Genomic DNA, 21,141 nt, shown 5'->3' with positions numbered 1-21,141 from the left:
AGCCAAATATAAGAACCAGATTTGCAAAATATGTATTTCCTTATGTAGAAACATATGATGGAGTTGCTCATGCTCCATAAATTATGGCTTCTAATTAGGTATATGATAGATGGTAGGAAATTTTGCCAAATTTACCATGCACTCTCACTAAATATTCTTTATCATCATCTCCTGCAGTACTGGATGCCAGACATGTGTACCTTCCTGTATCCTCCACCTGCAAAATCCAAATAGGTGAATTACACAATGTTAACTTGTCAGTTTCAGTGATGAGAATAAGTATTTACTAGAATGAATGTAAAAGTCTTACACAAAGCAAGGTATCATTTAGGATAGCACAACAATTAAAATTTAATAAACTATTTTAACATTTGTGATTAGCACTCTGGTTAGTGAGCACTGCTTGGCATCTCTATCATATATAAAACGATGTTTTTTTTTTTGTTTGTTTGTTTTTTTTTTTTTTTTTAAATTTTTTTTCAACGTTTATTTATTTTTGGGACAGAGAGAGACAGAGCATGAACGGGGGAGGGGCAGAGAGAGAGGGAGACACAGAATCAGAAACAGGCTCCAGGCTCTGAGCCATCAGCCCAGAGCCCGACACGGGGCTCGAACTCACAGACCGCAAGATCGTGACCTGGCTGAAGTCGAACGCTTAACCGACTGCGCCACCCAGGCGCCCCTATAAAACGATGTTTTAAGAGGGTTTCAATATTTGATTTCAGAACATTTGCATGTTAGGTATATTTAATGATCACAGAAAAGGCAGATGTATGTAGGACCCCACACCATACATGACAGACTAGATATACAATGTTTATTGAACCCGTTAGTATTTATCAATTTAAATGGTATCTGCCATTTAAAAGTTCAACTGGCATCTTCCTGAAGAAAATAAAATGCAATTTAAGTAAACAAATAAAATATCAGGTTATTTAAATAAAGTACATTAATACCATATTTTGAATCTACCTTTGGTAAACATGGTGAAACAAAAGAGCTATATTATGTAACCCGGCTGTAAACAGTGTCAGACTGACAGAATAATCTACTCGTATCTGACTAAAACCAGAAACATTTCTTTAAAAACCCTGTGCATACTTTCCACTGAAAGTGTGAGCCTTCCTTCGTATGTTTGACATTGTGTAGACACAGCCCATGCTTACGTACCCATAAAATATACTCTGGGAAACAGATGATCTTACTTCTGTGAAAAATGTATTTTGGAAAAGCAGAAAAATCCTGTTTTCATTTATTTTTACTACTTGAACATTACTAGAATATTGTGAGTTTTTGAATTCTTGCATTCAAAATTGACTTTATAAGTTATGGAAAAACTGTTTTGTAGGTTGCAAAAACTCCTTTGAAAAAATTTAAGACTGGTATGTTTGCAAAAATACTTAAATGCAACTTTAAGAAGCACGATACTCACATACATAGTCCTTCAATTAAGAATTCAAAATGATGGACCACTGCCTGGAGAATAATTTATGAATTTACCATCAATGTCTAAAACCTTTAAAAATCAACTTTTCTCTATCAACTAATTTTATTCCCAGTTAATATTGCTCACCCCCAATTGTTTTGACTTTACCAAACTTGAACTATCATTCAAGTTCATCTTAAGTCTTTACCTCCTCCAATAAATATTTCCTGACAACCTGTGCCCTTCTGCATGCCTACAGTCATTATATTTAGCTACATTTTCAAAACTGTGTTCTGTTTATAGAGGGTTTGAAAAGGTACAGTTAATCAGATTTCTCTAGAGCAGTATTTTGTGGAATTGTTGACATGCACTATGGTTCACAAAGAAGAGGAAGGTATAGTATGTAAGGTTTTCCAACTGTATTTGGTCACAGAATTTCCCCCAGTGGAATAACTCACAGAACTAGCATTTGATGGAAGATATTTTAGGAAACTCTTGTCTCTAGCACACAATTTGGAATTTGCAAAGCATCCACTATGTGCCAGTCATAACTATATGCTATAGTTGCATACACGAAAAGACAAAGTTCAGATAAGTGAAATTTAATGTAGTAAGTGCTATAATAGAGATACGTACAAAATGTGAAAACACAGAGGAGCAGAGGAACCAAGATCAGTCTTGGGAGTTAATAGTATTTAATTTTCTACTTTGAAAATATCTTGAATGTTTTTTTTGAACTGTTTCATTTCCTAATTTTATCATGTGTGTAGTTTTATGTGCTTGAGACAACTGGAAACTTCTGGAAGGCTGAGACATGTTTTATGTATTATGTTTGTATTCTCCACAATAGCTAGTGCATGTGGGTCACCAACTAATACTCTGTGGGATCTTTGTCTCCTTTTGTTACAACCCAACTATATAATGTTTCCATTTAGACCTACTGTGATGTGGCCTTAATCTTCATTTAGGGTTTATTTACCACCATTTCTTTGTTTTTATAATTCGATTCCACACAGTTTCCTTTCCCTTTATGTTACAAAATTCTTCTGAATCTGTTATCTGTTGAAATTATAACATTCAAGGGTTTTCATTCAGTAAGTGGTTTAACAATTTAACTCGAGTTTCCTCTGAGTTACTGCAATATTTGTTGGAGAGAAAAGAGGGGAATGGAAGGCATGTTCTCCTTGATACTGAAACCAGAAATGTGCTGAGTTCCACTGGTAAGGCTTTTGAACCCAATGTAGGATCGAGACCCAGCTCTATCACCAAACTTGTTATGCAAGTACTAATCTCTCTGTGCCTGTTTCTGGCTGTGTAGAGTGGAGATAAAGACATTGCCTCAAAGAGTTGTCATGAGAGTCACTGGTGTGATAGAGCCCAGAGTTGAACATAGGACTGACACAGTAGACAATTTATAACCCTTAGCTCTCTTTTTCCGGCTCCCTTTCCTTCCTCTTTTCTCAGTGAAAAAGCACACAGAATATAATTAAATAATTTGTTATTCCAGGTTTAAAGGAACAATGATTATGATAATGACAATAGCAGCAGGAAAAACAACAATTCCATCTAACTCTATTTAACATTACTACATGCCTATGGCACCAGTCTAGACACATCATGTTAGATGATCTCTGAAATTCTCAAGTGTAGGAGTTAGGTATTATTACTATGTTTATCCCAAAGTTACAGATGAGGGTATTAGGGCACAGATGGAGAATATCTGTAATATAAGGTTTGTCTTTGTTAGTAAAACAGAAGATTGTTATAATAAGACATCCCAGACATGCTTCTCTTTAATATTTTTAATTTAAGATGAATTTCCTTAAACACAAACTAAAAGAACAGTCAATTTTACTGAATTGATTGAAAAATTGTATCTGTTCAGATTCGTATGTCTCCTAGTTCATTTTGGAGACCAGAAATGCTCTTTGAGACCTCATATGTATATATGTTGGATTGTTTTTTGCCACTTTTGTAAAGGGCTGCATGGTACAAATTAAGAGCTTCAGGAAATATATTATCACTTATAGCACAACTTTTTGACTTTGACACTTACCTGGGCACTAGATATTTGAAGGACCTCTCCACCTCCAAGAGTTTGTATCTGTTCTGTCTGTGGGAGGGGCCTTCCATCCTTCATCCAGGTAATTTTAGGAGTTGGAATTCCAGAAGCAAAGCAGTTAAGTTCAAGTGGATTATTAACAATCACTGATATCTCTACAGGTTCTTCAGATCCGTTGATATGAGGTGGTTCTATTTAAAGGGAATTAAAAACAACAAAATAAACTTGCTGTTTGATAAAATACTGATTAGAAAAACTTTAAAAGAAAATTCAACTCAAATGTATGTTCATATAATATAAATTGGTTAAAACAAAGATACCAAAATAATTCCTACACGCTATTACCCGTTGTCATTGGCACTATTTTAAGAGGGACAGATCATGCCTATCATAGATCATGAAGTAAATGGAAAGGTAATTATAGCTCAGCATTTGGGATTCAGATAATTAGAGGAGTCTTACCTAACTGCAAAGATTTGAAAACAATAAAAACTGAAGCCATCTTGTATCATTGTTTAAGGAGACATACTTAAACATAGCAGTGTGTTTTTGTACCTTCTAGATATCTATTGTTTAAAGCAACAGGCAAATGTTGTGGAATTTTGCTATCATCTTTTCCGTGCAGAACTGTAGGAGGAAACAATGACTAAGCAGAAGAAAAAATGGTTACATTTGGAGACTATTTCTGCCTAAAACACATTTGTTATGTCTGGGCAGAAATAATTTCCTTTTTTGTTATTTATATTTCTAAATTACCTTTCTCAAGAGGATGTTAAAGAATCTAAACACTTGGAAGAAACATTAACGTTCCTTAGTCCAACTACTCTCAAGTTTAGGAATCCCTTTAAAACAGTCTTTCCATACAATGATCATTCAAGTTTTCTATGAACATTTCCAGCTTACTATTTCACAAGGCAGCCAAAATAGTTGTTGGACAGCTCCAAGGATTAGACTTTTTTTTTTTTTTTAAATCAGGCACACAGTTTAGAACAGAGGTTTACAGCAGAACATCTGGAGTCAAAGAGCCTGAGTTTGGAGTCCTGGCTCCAACAATTATTAAGTTAGTGCATTTGGGCAAACCTCTAAAATAAGGACAGCACTATTATTTAACTAATAGGATCATGGTGAGCATTCGATGAGATAATCTATAAACTACACAGTTCTCTTGTGTTTCTGAATATGTTTTATTTTATAATTAAAGGTTTTAAAAAAGTTATTACTATTTCAATGTCTACCACAGCTCTTGGTATTTTTTTTCCTTCAAATTTTTTATTAAATTCTGGTTAGTTAGCATATGGTGTAATATTGTTTTCAGGAGTAGAATCCAGTGATTCATCACTTACATACTATATCCAGTGCTCAATACAAAAGCCCTCCTCATTACCCACCACCCAGCTATTGGTATTATTATTAAAACCTGCTTACTTAAAGAAAAAAAATCCACCCATGGTTTTCATTTTCCTTTCTGGAGAAAGATAATACATTAAATCTATACTCCTTTTCAGACTGTAATTAAGAAGTCAGAGTTTCTTAACCACTGACCCATTCTTTTTTACTTTCTTCCATCTTATGTATTGCTGTCAAAATCCATTTTATTAAGTGCATTTTAAAATGATCCAAAATTTCTTATTTAAAGTATTTCAGTGTCTCCATGTTGCTTACTGAATTGAAGAAAAACTCCTTATCATGGCTTCCAAAGCTTCATCAATAAGGCCTTTATTTATCTTTATAACATTATGTACTTTTAATATACTTATATGTAACCTAGACTTCAAATTAGACTACTTCTTTTCCCTCAACAAGTCCAGTCTTTTCTTGCTCTGTGACTTTACTAATGTTATTCCTTCTACTGGAACATTCTCCAATAGCTCCATCCCGTAACTGAGCATGTTCGAATACTATCAAGGTCACATTAAGGTCATTAAATTTATCTGTAAAAACTATAAATCCTCTCTTGATTCTCTCAACATCAACAATAAAATTTCTATCCCGTATCACTCAAAAGCACTTATCTGATTTTCCATTTGACTTACAGTCAATTCTTTATTCCTTTTACTTATTGGTTATTTACCATGTGCCAATCGCTGTGGATGCAAAGACTAATCAGGCATAGCCTTTAGCCTCAAAAGCTTACAGTCACTAGATTGAAAACAGCAGCGTAATAGAAACAACATGCTCCCACCTGATTCAAACCCCAGTCACCAGGTCTTACAGATGTTAAGTGATTGTGAACAATTTTATTCTGGGACTTGTTCATATGTCTTATACTTTGGACAGAGTAGGAGGTGCACATACTCTGATGACTCCAGAACTTATGCTTTTAGCTTAGATCTCTCTTCTGAGCTCAAGACCCATAAATCTAATTATCAGATAAACATCTCCAGTGAAATGTTTGGACACTACTTCACTCTCAACATGTATTCAGACTGAACCTGTTATCTTATCCCTCCAAACCTGGTCCTTTTCCAGCATTTCCTGCATTTATTCATTCAGTCACATAAGCCCGAAACTAGGAGTCATTTTTGATATCTTCTTCTTTATCACTCTCCTATGTCCAAATCCTCATGTAAGTCCTACTACTTCTACCTGAAATCATTTCTTTTTTTTAAAATTTTTTTTTCAACGTTTTTTATTTATTTTTGGGACAGAGAGAAACAGAGCATGAACGGGGGAGGGGCAGAGAGAGAGGGAGACACAGCATCGGAAATAGGCTCCAGGCTCCAAGCCATCAGCCCAGAGCCTGACGCGGGGCTCGAACTCACGGACCGCGAGATCGTGACCTGGCTGAAGTCGGACGCTTAACCGACTGCGCCACCCAGGCGCCCCTACCTGAAATCATTTCTAAATACATTTTTCCTCTCACCTCCATTACTAATCTGAGTTACAATACTATTTACTTGGACTAACATCGCCTCTTTTCTGGATCTAGGCACCCACCCAATATTATCTACCTCTTTGTTTCTTTCACATTATCAGAGTCAGTTTTGTTGGGGCTATCAGTAAAAACTACATTCCTAGCCTCTGTAGTAGATAGTAGATGGAGTGATATGTGACGATTCTAAGCAATGAGATATAAATGGAAGTGGTTTTGTGGGACTTCTAAGAAAATCTCTAGAGGAGCAACTCTTCACCCTGCCTATTTTTCCTGTTCTGTTGTTGAATCTACTGATGCTGGTGGTGAGCACACAATGCATGATCACTGACAACCATGATGTAAAGGTCAAGAGAACTGTAAATATCTGAACTGGTTAACCAACACAGCTACTGCCTACCTCTAGACATCTCACTCAGCAAGAAAAACAAAAGTTACTTGTTCAAGCTGCCATACTTAGCCTCTGCTATTCACAGCCAAACACAATTCCTAATAATACATGGGTCTCTCAGAATCCACTCTTGTCCTGCTCCAAGTAGCTCTCCACTTTGCACTCAGAGTGGTCTTATCAAACTGCAACTCTACTCATGGCATTCCACTTACTAGAACTTTTAATGGCTTCCCATTGTTCTATGATAAAAACCAAATTCTTAATGTGGTCAACAAACCCCTTCACAGCCTGGACCCTGTCGAAACTCCTTAGCTTTACTTTGTATGAGCATTTTCCCTTGTTTTCATCATTCTTCTTACATTGGACTTTTCAGAACCACTAATACACCATGACACCTCCCACCATGTGGAGAGCATTAAGCTAAGAATAGCCGTTCCCCAGGTTAAGATGGTTACTTTCAGATTTGGAGTGTAGCGCTGATCCAAGTAAAGAGCTTTTCAGGTTTTTAATGGAATTAGCTTTCAACAGATGTTGAAATGCTGAAACTTCTCATCTTTCTGCTGAGCCAGTTTTCAAATCTGTTTTAAGAAAATATTATCCTTATAAACCCTGCAGCTAAAAAGGTTGTTCTTTGTACACTATGCTAACAGTATCACTGATATTTTCTTCCTTAGTTTTCTACGTTGAGAAATGCTCTGGGTTGTGATTCTGCTGCTGGGTTCTTGAATTCCTAGAGGAGTATGCTTTCTCTCTTACCACACTGCCACGTGTTGGACCGGGCCATATGTTGCATACATGGTAGGTGTTCAGCACTTCTTTGTTGCATGATGACTAGAAACATGCCTGGCACATAATGTATAGTCAATGTACAAGATCACATTTCTGTCATCTCTTGTTATTCCTGATAGTCTGTGAATTGGTGTACCGGAATTTGTTACTCCACCCCTCCTTACAGATGCACACTTTCTTGTGTCTTTTGTCTCTAAATACCCTGGAGTAGCACCTCCCCTACCACCCTTCATTCTATGGAACACCTGTCTACACTGCAGTCTCCTCTTTGTTTGTTTAGATAGTATTATGCCTCCCTCTATAGTTAAAACCCTTTTATTTATTTATTTTTAAAATTTTTTTAAATGTTTATTTATTTTTGAGACAGAGAGAGAGAGAGCATGAGAGAGAGCATGGACAGAGGAGGGTCAGAGAAAGAGACACAGAATCTGAAACAGGCTCCAGGCTCTGAGCTGTCAGTACAGAGCCCGACGTGGAGTTTGAACTCACGGACCGCGAGATCATGACCTGAGCCGAAGTCGGACGCTTAACCGACTGAGCCACCCAGGCGCCCCAGTTAAAACCCCCTTTAATGCAGCTAGCAAGTATCTAATTCCATTCGATTCAATCTAACGAATAAACCTCACGTGTCAAATGCCAAGCTAAATCTTGGGAATACAGCAATAAGAACAATGGGTACTGCCCATCACAGAGCTTAACTAAGGATGAAGCAGACTTTTAACGTTATCCAAATGATTAAATTGGTATAGGTACTATGAGAAAGATTACAGAGCATCCTGAAAACATAGGCTAGCCTCTTGCCAAAATTATTCTTATTGTTCCTTGTGAGGTACATTTTGTTTGCTGAGGAGGCTGATGTTTTACGGACATTGTAGTGAAAAAACAAACTAAACTCCAAAAATAATTAATTATTAAAATAGTTCATCTCATTCATCCTCATTTCTCTTCCAAAGTCAAACTTTTTTATTTCAAGTAAATGGGGCGTTTTCTCTTTATAGTAATTGTGTGTAGAACATTGTAATACTCATTTCAAATATTCATTTTAATGCACACAAGAGTAAATGGAAGTAGACTTTTTGAAATGACTATGATAACTATCATCTATAATTGGATCACTTGGAAAGATTGTGTGAAAGAACATAAAATAGTATTCATACTATGCTTTTCCATCAAATTGCAATTTATCAAGAGCTTTTCGTTCTTGAAAAAACTTAAAAATCTACTTAGCGATTGGTTGTATGACTTTGTTAATGAATAATGTTTTACAAGTAGAAGTTTTCATCTTTTAAACAGAGGGGAAACAAAATAATTTAAATTTAACATGCTTCAGGTAAGAGTACACCTAGATAGGGGCACCTGGGTGGCTCAGTAGGTTAAGCATCCAACTTCAGGTCAGGGCATGAACTCATGGTTTGTGGGTTCAAGCCCTGTGTCAGGCTCTGTGCTGACAGCTCAGAGCCTGGAGCCTGCTTTGGACTGTATGCCTCTTCTTCTCTCTCTGCCCCTCCCCTGCTCCCACTCTGTTTCTCTCTCTCTTAAAAATAAACATTAAAAATTAAAAAAAAAAAAAAAAGAGTAGGGATGCCTGGGAGGCTCAGTTGGTTAAGTGTCCAACTTTGGCTCAGGTCATGTCTCACAGTTTGTGGGTTTGAGCCCCGTGTCAGGCTCTGAGCTGTCAGCACAGAGCCTGGAGCCTGCTTCGGCTTCTATGTCTCTCTCTCTCTCTGCCCCTCCCTTGCTCATGCTCTGTCTCAAAAATAAAATAAACACACACACACACACACACACACACACACACACACACACACAGAGTAAACCTAGGTAAATTACAAAACAGAAATGTGAAATGCAATGAATATTTATAAATTTTGTCGCTGTAGTAAGTGATTCTAAGAATTACATTTATTTACTAAATCTCTATTGTCACTTGTTTCCCAATTATTGAATGTTTACCTACCCAGGACCTTCAGGTTAAAGTGTTTGCTGACTTCTCCAGCTTCATTTGAGGCAATGCAGATGTACCTTCCTGAATCTTCAGTCTCTGCTTTGATAAGCTGAAGAACCATTCCTTGAGTGCTTACTGTCAGACGGGTATTAAGACCCAGAGGCTGGCCATCTCTAAGCCAAGACATCCTGGGAGTTGGAGTTCCATCTGTAAAGCACGTCATGGAGGCAGAACTACCCTTGACAACTGTGATCTCCTCTGTTCCCATCGCATTGTCCAGATTTGGTGGCACTATATAGAAAACAACAGGTAAAACTGACACATCTATTATAAATTGAGACCAACTTAGATTAAAAAAAATTTTTATGGTTCAGTTAGTTATATAGTATTTCTGTGATCTACTAAAATATAGAGTTTAAAATAGCATATAAATAATTACTGCCTATAATAAAAAAAGGTATTGGATAGGCTAAATAGTAATCTCCCAAAATATTAGCAATGAAACCTCAGGACTGTTTTCTTGCAGAACATACAAAATTAAACTGTTTTAAGTTTTGGCCATTTTTGAACTTTTTAGGTTTGTCTCTTTAATTTGTTATAATGCATATTATAATTACAGAAGTATACTTTCAACTGCTGCATGTGGAATAAATAAAATAATACCAATTTCTAGAGTAAGTTTTATATAATCCATCCAAATTCATTTGTAGGCTATAGTAAATAGTTCCTTAACTGTTCTCAGATGTTCTTTGGGATGTAGAAATTTGGACCAGTAAACCTTAATATTTCAGAAATGGAATGTTTTAGGTTGTCTCTCCATCTACACACATACACACACAAAGACATATATATGCACGCACATATTCATTTATATTTTAAATACTCTAAATGTACCACTAATATTATTAGAAAACATTCTGAACTTTCTCTTTGTATGAAAAGACTGGTCCTTGTGTTCGGATTGAAATGCAATTTTTAAAAATTTAGATTTGACTTAATGCAAGATTCCAGGTTAGAAGAGTATTTTGACAGATAGTATGTTCCAATATGGACCCTTTGGGAGAAAACACATTTTTCCTAGTTACTAAAATCATATTTTACCAGTTCTTCTGATATGTGAATATCTAAATATAAGCCTTTTGCTTAATATTGGACACATAGTAAAATACTAGGGGCATCTTCGTGACATACCAAAAACTTGAAGACTATAATGTTTATTATCCACCCCAGCTCTGTTGGAGGCCACACAAGTGTACTCAGCAACATCAGACACCTGAGCTCTCACAATCCTGAAAAACAATTTGACCCCATATTTCATAATTTAATCCCATTCAACATATACAAAGAAAATATTTCTAATTTATACACAGATTATGAGTTATGCTGGGAAATTTTAGTTATGAGGGTTACAAAATACAGATGCCTCAAATGCAATTTGTTCCACAAAGTTAATCAGGCAGTGACAGTATGCTATTAAAAATATAACATAATTTAAGAGTGAATATTTTTCAAATATACATTAATAAAGAATGATGCTAACATGAAAATCACATGATTGTGGTAGGCATCTTCGTATTACCTTTCCACAGAAAGTTTTATCTAAAATAGTAGTTCTTGGAAATACATATGCGATACATACATCTGTCTGTGCAAGACCTGTTTTATACAAATTTACTAAAATGTGAGCATTTAAATAAGAATAAAAAACCATTTCAATTTTATTGTTGTTATCCTCTCTCTTCTAAAAATATAGTGAAAGGGAAAAATAAGCAACAGCGAAACCTTATGAAAAAAACATTTCTTAAACACCATTTAGATGAGGTTAAAGCCTACAGTCACAGTGACTTTATCTGTCTAGCAAATCGCATATAATCAAAGCTGACCTGATAACCTGCCCTCCTGAGAGCAACCGGATATGGGAGGAGAGAGGCAGAGGAAGTCCATTCTTTAGCCAGTTGATCTGTGGTAGAGGTGTCCCTGTGGCTCTACATTCAATATTTATTGAAGTATCCACCAAAGCCATTAGTTTCTCTGCTTCTTCTTTATTACCCCTAATTGCGGGTGGAACTATGTCCCGCAGAAAATGAGAATGAGAGAGAGAATGGGTGGGGTGTGCATTACTAGTTCAAATCATTTCAGCGACAATTGCCCATACTGCTGCTTATCCCAAAAGGAACAGCAGTGACGTCAGATTTTAAAACTAAATGCTCCAGACACCTACTGCTAGAATTTTTATTTCTACTGATAGATTCCTAAGGTGGGATAGTCAAAAGAGAGTGAAATTTCACATTTACCGTAGACATTCAAGTTAAAAATTCGGTCTTCTTCTCCAGCAGGATTAGTAGCGACGCATGTGTATTTCCCCACATTGGATGGGAGAGCTCCGTAAATGTTTAATGTGCTGCCATCTGCAGTCACCCTATAGAAAACGCCACAATAAAGGCACTGAGATGATTCATGTGAAGCTTAGAGCTTGAAAACTCACTCTGGGTTATTGTGTTCTTTAAAGAAATACCACCATAAAATGCACCTTCATCTTAGATATATAATGGTTCATATCTTTTTCACTAAGTATACGGAGGTCTGTTAAACTCAGAGCTAGTGAAACTGGAGATTTCAGGCAACCAACTGAAATTCTACAGAACCAACTAAAATTCATGTCCTATATCTGCCACCTCCTTATGAGAAAAACTGGAAACGAATGAAATCAGATTGGGAATTTCTCTATCCCAATCAAAGACATGTTTTTCTCAAAGTTAATATACTTTTTCCTTACCCATAGAAAATTAAACAAAAATTATTAAACAAAATTTATTAAACAAAAATTTTTTAAAAATTCTGGTATGAAATTTGAAGAATGTTACAAAAAACTAAAAAAATATCAAAAAGTAACTATATATGACTTAGTAATATTTTTAATGGGAAGGAGAATAGGATAGCTTATTTAAACTGTGACAACTATTTTGTAGAGGTATATTTTGCAAAAATTTTTCTACACATTGCTAGAGCTTTTTCTTTGAATTACATAATAGTAAATAACTATACTGTTAGATTGTCAAAGATATTTAAGTTAAGATTATTGCATTATTTATCCCCTTCACACACCATTAATTATCAAATAAAACTTTGATATAAAACTTCCTATGTTTTAGAAAGAGATTAAATGGCTTTCTAAAGTTATTCCTACAATAGTGATTTTACTAGAATCTTCCAATGTCAAAAGTAAATGCTCCACTTCTACCCTATCATGTTATGACATATGATTGCCAAAAATTACAATATTATCTGAATCTAATGTATTTTTCATTTTCAAAATATCAATTTTAAAATTAAATGAGTTTAATCATATGAATAAACAAAAAGCAAGTTGCCATAAGCAAAGGGAAATGGAAGCTGACCTTGAAAAAATTACTTTATTTGATTGGCAAATTGTTCCACTTACAAACCATACATACTTATTTGCAGAGCTGTTAACAAATAATCAGTAAGTTAGATATAAGAACAAGTGCATTTGGGATCTTATTGTAAGAGACGAGGGACTGATCATAAATTCTTAGGTGCAAATATTACATAAGATCTTGGGTCCTACCACCTTTCTGGTGCTTGGCTTGCAATATGGTTGATATCAGTTGATTTAATAAAAATAATTAAATACTTGTTAACTATTGAGATATGTCCACACCAAAGAAATAAAACTTAAAATGTATCTCTAAAATATTATTTGGCAATGTACTCAATCTTCTAAAGGTAACAAATATCTGAATTTTAATATAAAATGACTTCAAAGAAAATAACATTTACTTATCGTTTTTTAAATCATGTATATTCAATTCATTGACTAGAAAACAGTCCAAACCCTAAATCTAAAATATTGATTTAAAATTATAAAGTGTATAATACATTTAATTAATGCTTATTTATGCATCTGATTCTTCAAATATGTGTATACAATGGGGCTTTTGTGATGAAGTTATCTAGTAGAGATTAGAATTCTGGACTGTTCTTCTAAAGGTATTTGTTTTTGAAAGTAGCAGGAGCAGGAAGCCCTGGAGAAGGAAGTGGGAGCAGGAAGCCCTTACCATGTAATTATCTCATCTCTGTATAGTTTGTTGCATGGGTAACAAGTACCAGCAGAAAATGGGATTTAGACAAATCACTACAAGGAATGAACTAGGTTATGATGATATTGTCTCTTTTTGCAAAATGAGCCAAGCACTCATTGATGCTGATGGATGAGGGAAATGCATGCGCACACACACACACACACACACATACACTTTTAAGCAATTCTCTAAGGAGGGTTTCTGTATCCAATTCTTCAAAATGTTATCTTTTCTCTTTCTAAATACAATGATTGCCAAATTCCCATGGCACTGAATTTGGTATTATTCATGTGAAATTTGAAGAATAAAGGCATTGAAGAATATCTTACAATTAATGATGTAAAGATTCTTTTAAAACATACCGGATTCTTTCTGTTTCACTGCTATTTATGGGCTTTCCATCTCTAAGCCATTGAATAAGTGGGGTGGGAATGCCACTTGCCATGCAGGTCAGCTCAACATTTTCCCCTAGAAGAACACTGACTTCACTTGCAATTTCAGCACCAGCAATACTTGGAGGAACTTTGGGAAAATGATTAAGATTCTCATTAACAAAACACAAGATTATAAATTCCAATGAATACAATAGAATCATAGAACAAAATGCCATCTTTATTTCATATTTTTCCTAGGTTGTGGTTAAAGATCCAACTATTGTTATCCTTATAAATTATTTTGTTTTTATACTTATTTATTTTTAATGTTTAATATTTTTATTTTTTTATTTTTATTTATTTTTTTTTTCAACGTTTATTTATTTTTGGGACAGAGAGAGACAGAGCATGAACAGGGGAGGGGCAGAGAGAGAGGGAGACACAGAATCGGAAACAGGCTCCAGGCTCTGAGCCATCAGTCCAGAGCCCGATGCGGGGCTCGAACTCACGAACCGCGAGATCGTGACCTGGCTGAAGTCGGACGCCTAACCGACTGCACCACCCAGGCGCCCCTAATGTTTTTATTTTTAAGTAGGCTTCACATCCAGCGCAGGGCCCAACATGGGGCTTGAATTCACAACCCTGAGATCAAGACCTGAGTTGAGATCAAGAGTTGGATGCTTACCCTGCTGAGCTACCCACGGGCCCCCATAAATTACTTTTAAATGAGGAATGATTAGAGGAAACAGTTCAATAATCCTGTTATATTTGTAAGTTGATACAATTATTTAGTCACACAAGCTAGTGACAAATCTACCTCATGGGCACCCTTCCTGGCCAAATGAATCACTTTTAGATTAAATCCTCAATATAGTTCAGAATTAGAACAGCTCAGGAGTGTGTTTTATGAAATCTTGGCATCAATGTCTGAGAAGAGTATCTAGGTTGGTTATTTCTCTCTTCATAATGCAATTTAAATATTCTTCATTCTGAACAATGGATAGACTTGTAGGTTTCAAGATCCAATGATTTCTTCTATACTGTTTCTAGCCAGCTTTGCTTTTCACGTTAATGATTTGATTGAGAAATAATGTCTAATAAAAATATTGACAATGGTATCAAGCAGAAACACATCTGAATTCCTCTTCTAAATAATTATGGTGGTATGCTGGAGGTAGTGCACACCAGCTCGCAAGAGCCAATTTTATACATCTTCCCTACTCCATGTTCAGTGACGTCATATTGGGAGCTTGAAATGGGTCACAATGGGAATAATTACACCATAGAAGCTGGCAAATGATTGGCTACAAATAAGGACCTTTTTGTCTGCGGAGTCAGTTGTTAAATATTTAACAGCACATCCCTACGTAAATTTGCAGAATTTACAGTTACTAAATTAGTCAAATCAATAGGAGTTTTAATGAGACTCCTAAAATGAGTAGCTAATATATGACAATCACTGGACTAGGCCCTATACATGTATTTGTAGTCCTGAGATATGATTACACACATAAAGTATCTGATGAAATGTTTGGTCATACCACATTACCCATGATTACCACTTATTATTGTTAATACATTAAACTAAATTAGACATAATCCCTGACCCTGAATCTCTGAATAGTTATTTTTCTCATCTTGCTTCTGAAATCTCAAAGCATCCCTAATCAGAGAAACCATCGATAGTCATAAATTTATTTCAATTTTTCCTACTTATAATTTTTAGTTGATGGTTCTTAATCTTACTTTGCAACATATACATTTATGAAATCATTACACTGTGCAACTTAAACTTATACAATGTCATATGTCAATTATATCTCAATAAAACTAAAATATTTTTGAAGTTAGCTTTAGCAAAGCACAAAATAGGTAGAAAATATTCAATTACTTTTATAATTTATGAGAAATTCTTTTCATAGTAACTGTAATAAAATCAGAAAAAGCCAGCATTCAACTTAGTTTCAAGTTAGACTTCTACTCCAATTTAAACATTAGGCCAAAAGTAATAATCAGAGGTTTACTGAAAATGGAAAGTATGAAAGTTCTCCATCCATCCAGTGGTCAGCATTATGTTGAAACATAGTAGGTGTTAATTAAGTTGATTAAGTGCAGAATGAATTAATGCTCCTATGCTCACCCCAAAATAGGAAAAAATCCATGCTTACTTGAAATCTAACCAATCCCTGACTTGCAGTTAGAACACAGTACAATCTCTTCGTAAGTTAATCTTACTTATCTATATAAATAAAAGCAGATCTATAGGCTTGGCTCAAAACAAGTTATACCAGATTAAAATAAATAAGTAATTCAATAGAATATATACTATTAGAAAACCATTTCAGTAAAAATGAAAAAATATAGAGATTATGACATAACTATTATTCTTTTTTCCAGTTACGACCATTTTCATGAAAGTACAACTCTACTGGTAAATATAGGATAGAAAATTGACAATATTTTTTGTATATCTAAAGTTATTTTGTAAGTCACATCATTAGACAGTGCTTATATCTCAACAAAAATGGAAAAAAGAAAATATCCAAAAAATTACAAAGAAAGGTATTTTCAATCAATTATAAATGATCTCTTTAGATGTAGCCTTATTTGTTTTATAGGTAGAATATAATAAAGAAACTGAAGGTGAATCAGAGTGTACCCCACATACCTTTTTAAAATTTTTTTTAAGTAAGCTTTATGCCCAATGTGTGGCTGAACTCACAAGAGTCACATGCTCTACTGACTTAGCCAGACAGGAGCCACCCCTACCCCACATACCTTGAATTGAAAGAATGTAATTTTTCTGTGCTTTTCCCTCCATATTTGATGCAATGCATGTATAGTTTCCACTATCTGAATGTTGAGACCGGGCGATTTGGAGTTTGCTACCTCCGGACAAAATATGTACTTCAAGTGAGTCAGAATTTTCTAGAGGTGAAAACAAAGCAAAACAAAACATAAAAAGCTCTTATTTTAACGTCTCTGCAATTCACCATAATATATCTTATTTTATGTGGCAACTATAGTTCTTAATTGTTCTTCCTTTGTACTTTCATTTTAAATGGGATACCTCTTTGAAAAAACAAGAAAGAAAAATCTCTACGTAATGAATACTATTAGTTATTATTAGTTATCATTATTAGTTACTAGTAATTAGACTTTCTGAAGTAAACACAGCTATAAGCATAGTACTGAAAATGTACTAGTTTCTTCATTAGTAAATTAAGGGCAAAAGAAAACAAAACAAAAAAAAGCACAGCTGTATTACCGATGGGCTTGTGGTTCCTCAACCAGGCTATCGTGGGAGGCGGGATTCCAGTGGCATCACATGTTAAGGTCACAGGATTGCTGATAGTCTCAACAACCACTTCATTTTCAGGCCCTTCGATACTGGGTGGCACTGTGAAAAGACAGAAGAAAATGTTGTGTCCTCATTAAGCTAATTCAGGACACTTTTGCATTTGCACATCTGGGGGAAAAAGAGCTGTATTAGAGGCAGATGCTCACCATATACATTGAGGTGGAAATTTTTATCATCCCGTCCTGCTACATTTATAGCTCTACATACATACTGGCCTGTGTCAGATACCTAAAAGAAAAAGATACTATTGTATGTGCTCCATTAAGTTACAGATGACCAATCACACTGTTCGCGTGTAGATTAAATCATAAGTCATCTTTATGCTCCAATGCCCCAGTTCTTTTTTCTTTTTTTTTAGTTTTATTTATTTTGAGAGAGACACCATGAATGGGGGAGGGGGAGAGAGAGAGGGAGAGATAGAGAATCCCAAGGAGGTCCGCACCATCAGCACAGAGCCTGATGCAAAGCTCCATCCCAGGGACCATGAGATCATGACCTGAACCAAAACCAAGAGTTGGATGCTTAACCGACTGAGCCACCCAGGTACCCCTCCAATGTCCCAATTAATTGCCTTCTACAATCCTGCTTTTAAAAAGTAAATAAATAAATAAAATTTAAAAGATAAATAAATAAAGAAAGAAAAATAAGGTCAATAGCATTGATGATGCTGTTTTTAAATAAGAATTATTTGTCACTGCAGTAAAGGGAATGCAACTGCCAATGCTTTCTTCCACAATCCCACCAAGGAGTCATGACACACGAACAAGAATAAAAGATGCACCTCAGCTTCCTTGATCTGCAGCATTTGTCCATCTGCTAAAATCTCCAAGCGAGTGGATTCTGTTATCATCTGCCCATTCTTATACCAGGTGACGACTGGAGGGGGCACGGCGTTCGACTCACACTCCAGTGACACTGAGGTCCCCTCTCTTACGTTAACTACAGAAAGAGATTCACTGCCATGATCTTTAATGCTTGGGGGCACTGAGGGAGGGAAACAAGAGCAGAAGGATTTTTTTTGTTTTTTCATTAAGATGCTGAGATAGAAAATCTCTAATACTAGCTTAAAAATGAAAGAATTTTATGAGGAGAATAAAGACAAACCATAGACAGTCAGGGAAACTTTTTTCTTGCTTTCACCAGCTTGGTTGATAGCAATACAAGTGTATTCACCACCATCAGATACCTTGGCCCGAATAATTTGCAGAGTTCGACCACCTGTGGGCAAATACAATGCAAACTGAAGAGCGGCACAGAGGCTGTTTTATTTTATTTTATTTACTTAGTTTTACATGTTTATTTATTTTTGAGAGAGAGAAAGAGTATGCAGAGGGGCAGAGAGAAACAGAGAGAGAGAATTTTAAGCAGACTCCACACTGTCAGCACAGAGCCTGATGTGGAGATCGAACCCACGAACCATGAGATCATGACCTGAGCAAAAATCAAGAGTTGGACGCATAACCCACTGAGCCACCCAGGTGCCTCTAGCAGTTGTTTTAATAACTATTTCTGTCAGTAAGATAAACAGCAAAATATATCCTTTTTCTAACAGTGAGATTTCCTATTCAAAAGCAAAGAACTAAATTGAATTGAGTGTCTTCGATCCTTCCTTTCCCTTTGATTTCAGTATTTATTCTACTTCCTTATAAAGGAAGAAATTCAGAAATTTTTTCTCTCCAGTAACCATAGAGAGTAGAACTGTTTGATACAGGTTCTAGCGAGCACACAGTAATTACACTATAGTCAAGATATGTTAAATCTCCCACAGTGTAGAAGTGATTGTCTGTTGGTCTATTTATCTATCCTCAAGGAGCTTTAGGATTGATTAAAAACAACCACTGATTTTATCCAATGAAATCACCCTTTTACTAGTCTATCACCCACAAGGAGTCTATCACCTGCAGGTTGTTCCTAAATGTCACAATTTCTTGAAAGTAGACCTTGTTACTATACATTCTCACTAAAACCATAAATCTGTACAATGTTATCCTAATGGCCCCAAATGGGTAAAGAGAGGTATTTAATGTGAACAAATAAAAGGAACAAGATAGGGGGGCCTGGGTGGCTCAGTCAGTTAAACATCTGACTTTGGCTTAGGTCATGATCTCACAGTTCATGAATTTAAGCCCCACGTGGGGCTCTCTGCTGTCAGCATGGAGCCTGGAACCTGCTTCGGACTCTCTGTCCCCCTCTCTCTTTGCCCCTGCCCTGCTTGCACACTCTCTTCTCCTCTGTCAAAAATAAATAAACATTAAAAAAAAAAAAGGAACAAGACAAAAGTTTGGGAAAAGACTAAGTTGATGCCATTTGTATTGAGAAAAGTGAGAAGGTTTTGCCCACTTTTTAAGAGTAATAACTTCCTTACCGGGCACAATGAGAGCATTTGTATTCAGCTTGATAGGCTGTTCATTCTTGAGCCAGCTGAGATCAGGAGGTGGAAAACCAGAGACCTCACAGGTCAAAGAGATGAAATTGTTCACCACAACAGTGAGATTTTCAGGGTTAGGACCGATGACACTTGGAGGAACTATAAAAGTAAACATATTAAAAGTGAAATCTGATATTATCAGCAATACATATTCCAATTTGTTAATATAAGCCTGATCACCATAGCCTGCTAACACACTGACTTAATGATACTGTTATTTTGCTGTCTCTTCTAGTTTCCTAATGCCCTCATCAAACTAATTTCCATCAGTTTTGTTTTTCCCAATTGAAAGAGGATACTAGAATTTTCAAAGACAGAATTATTGTGCATTTTACGTGTAAAATGTAGCAGGCAATTCCTAATATGGTTTTGTTAATGTACAAAGAAAGACCTAACAGCACTTTTTATTCAGTACATTTGAATATTCTTGTATTTAATATTACATTTTTATTTAAGGATTTATCTTAGTGCGTATAGCAACAGTAAAGTAGAAATTTAATTTTAGGGTGTCTATCAACAAATCATACAGGTTATTTTGACGATGTAAATAAGTGACTTTCAAGATGAGCAGAAAATTTAAGAAATAAACAATGTTATGGTTTATTGTTCAAAACAAAAAAAGATTTACAAAAGCAAAAGCAGTGCAAAGAAAAAGTGGAATAAAAAAAGAATAGGATTAATAATGCAATGCTATTTATGCACATTAAAACATGTGTAAATGGAATAGATTTTTATAAGAATACACAGACATAGATGGTATAACATCTTAACACATTCGAATGGTTTTCTATGAAAGGAGAGGGTAAACAGGAGCAAGAAATGGGCATAAAAATGAACTGATTAATAAATAAAAGTAAAAATGGGTCTTGTTCAGGCCAATGATGAGAGACATGAATGCAATTAACAGAACACTCATTATATTAAGATGAAGGTCTTAAAACAACATCAAAAACAAAAGCAAAACATCAAAAAGGCAAAATTTCTTTTACTATCACATGGTTGTTTATTTTTCACCCACTAATTAATTTTAATATTCATTCATCATTCATTTATTAGACATTTATTAAATATTTACTGTATTCCAGACATTGTACTAAGTGCTGATGCAGTGTGAAAATGTAATAGATAATGCCCACATAGAGTTAATAGTTTGACATGAAAGACAGACATTGAACTAAAAATAACAGCTAACATTTTTTTGAATGGATATGCTGTGCTTGGCACTGTTCTAAACACTGCACAAATACCATCACACATACATTTCACATGTACTATTGACTCCCCATACAACCTTATGTGTTAAATACAGTTCTTATCCTCATATTAGAGAAAAGGAAGTGGAGACAGAAAAGTTGGCATCTTGCCTAAGGCTTCACAACTAGTTACTGGA

The 21,141-nt window shown here is 35.3% G+C and overlaps 1 protein-coding gene across 5 annotated transcripts in view; it reads right to left on the bottom strand.

Moving 5' to 3' along the window:
• HMCN1 (hemicentin 1) overlaps window positions 1–21,141 on the bottom strand; it is a 492,563-nt gene that overhangs the window by 76,272 nt on the left and 395,150 nt on the right. For all 5 annotated transcript variants that reach the window (XM_040446605.1, XM_040446604.1, XM_040446606.1 and 2 more), the window contains 13 exons: window positions 19,689–19,850; window positions 18,428–18,541; window positions 18,105–18,307; window positions 17,470–17,551; window positions 17,231–17,362; window positions 16,741–16,890; window positions 13,951–14,110; window positions 11,780–11,904; window positions 11,369–11,552; window positions 10,677–10,774; window positions 9,498–9,776; window positions 3,483–3,679; window positions 136–217 (listed from right to left, as the gene is read on the bottom strand). In XM_040446605.1, the coding sequence (XP_040302539.1) occupies window positions 136–217; window positions 3,483–3,679; window positions 9,498–9,776; window positions 10,677–10,774; window positions 11,369–11,552; window positions 11,780–11,904; window positions 13,951–14,110; window positions 16,741–16,890; window positions 17,231–17,362; window positions 17,470–17,551; window positions 18,105–18,307; window positions 18,428–18,541; window positions 19,689–19,850 (1,968 nt within the window). The remainder of the gene's footprint in view (window positions 1–135; window positions 218–3,482; window positions 3,680–9,497; window positions 9,777–10,676; window positions 10,775–11,368; window positions 11,553–11,779; window positions 11,905–13,950; window positions 14,111–16,740; window positions 16,891–17,230; window positions 17,363–17,469; window positions 17,552–18,104; window positions 18,308–18,427; window positions 18,542–19,688; window positions 19,851–21,141) is intronic.

This window comes from Herpailurus yagouaroundi, unplaced genomic scaffold (assembly GCF_014898765.1).
Source record: "Herpailurus yagouaroundi ecotype Mexico unplaced genomic scaffold, PumYag 195, whole genome shotgun sequence".
Lineage (NCBI taxonomy): Eukaryota > Metazoa > Chordata > Mammalia > Carnivora > Felidae > Herpailurus > Herpailurus yagouaroundi.
Note: the sequence above shows the minus strand (reverse complement) of the source record. Positions and strands in the feature narration are given on the sequence as shown.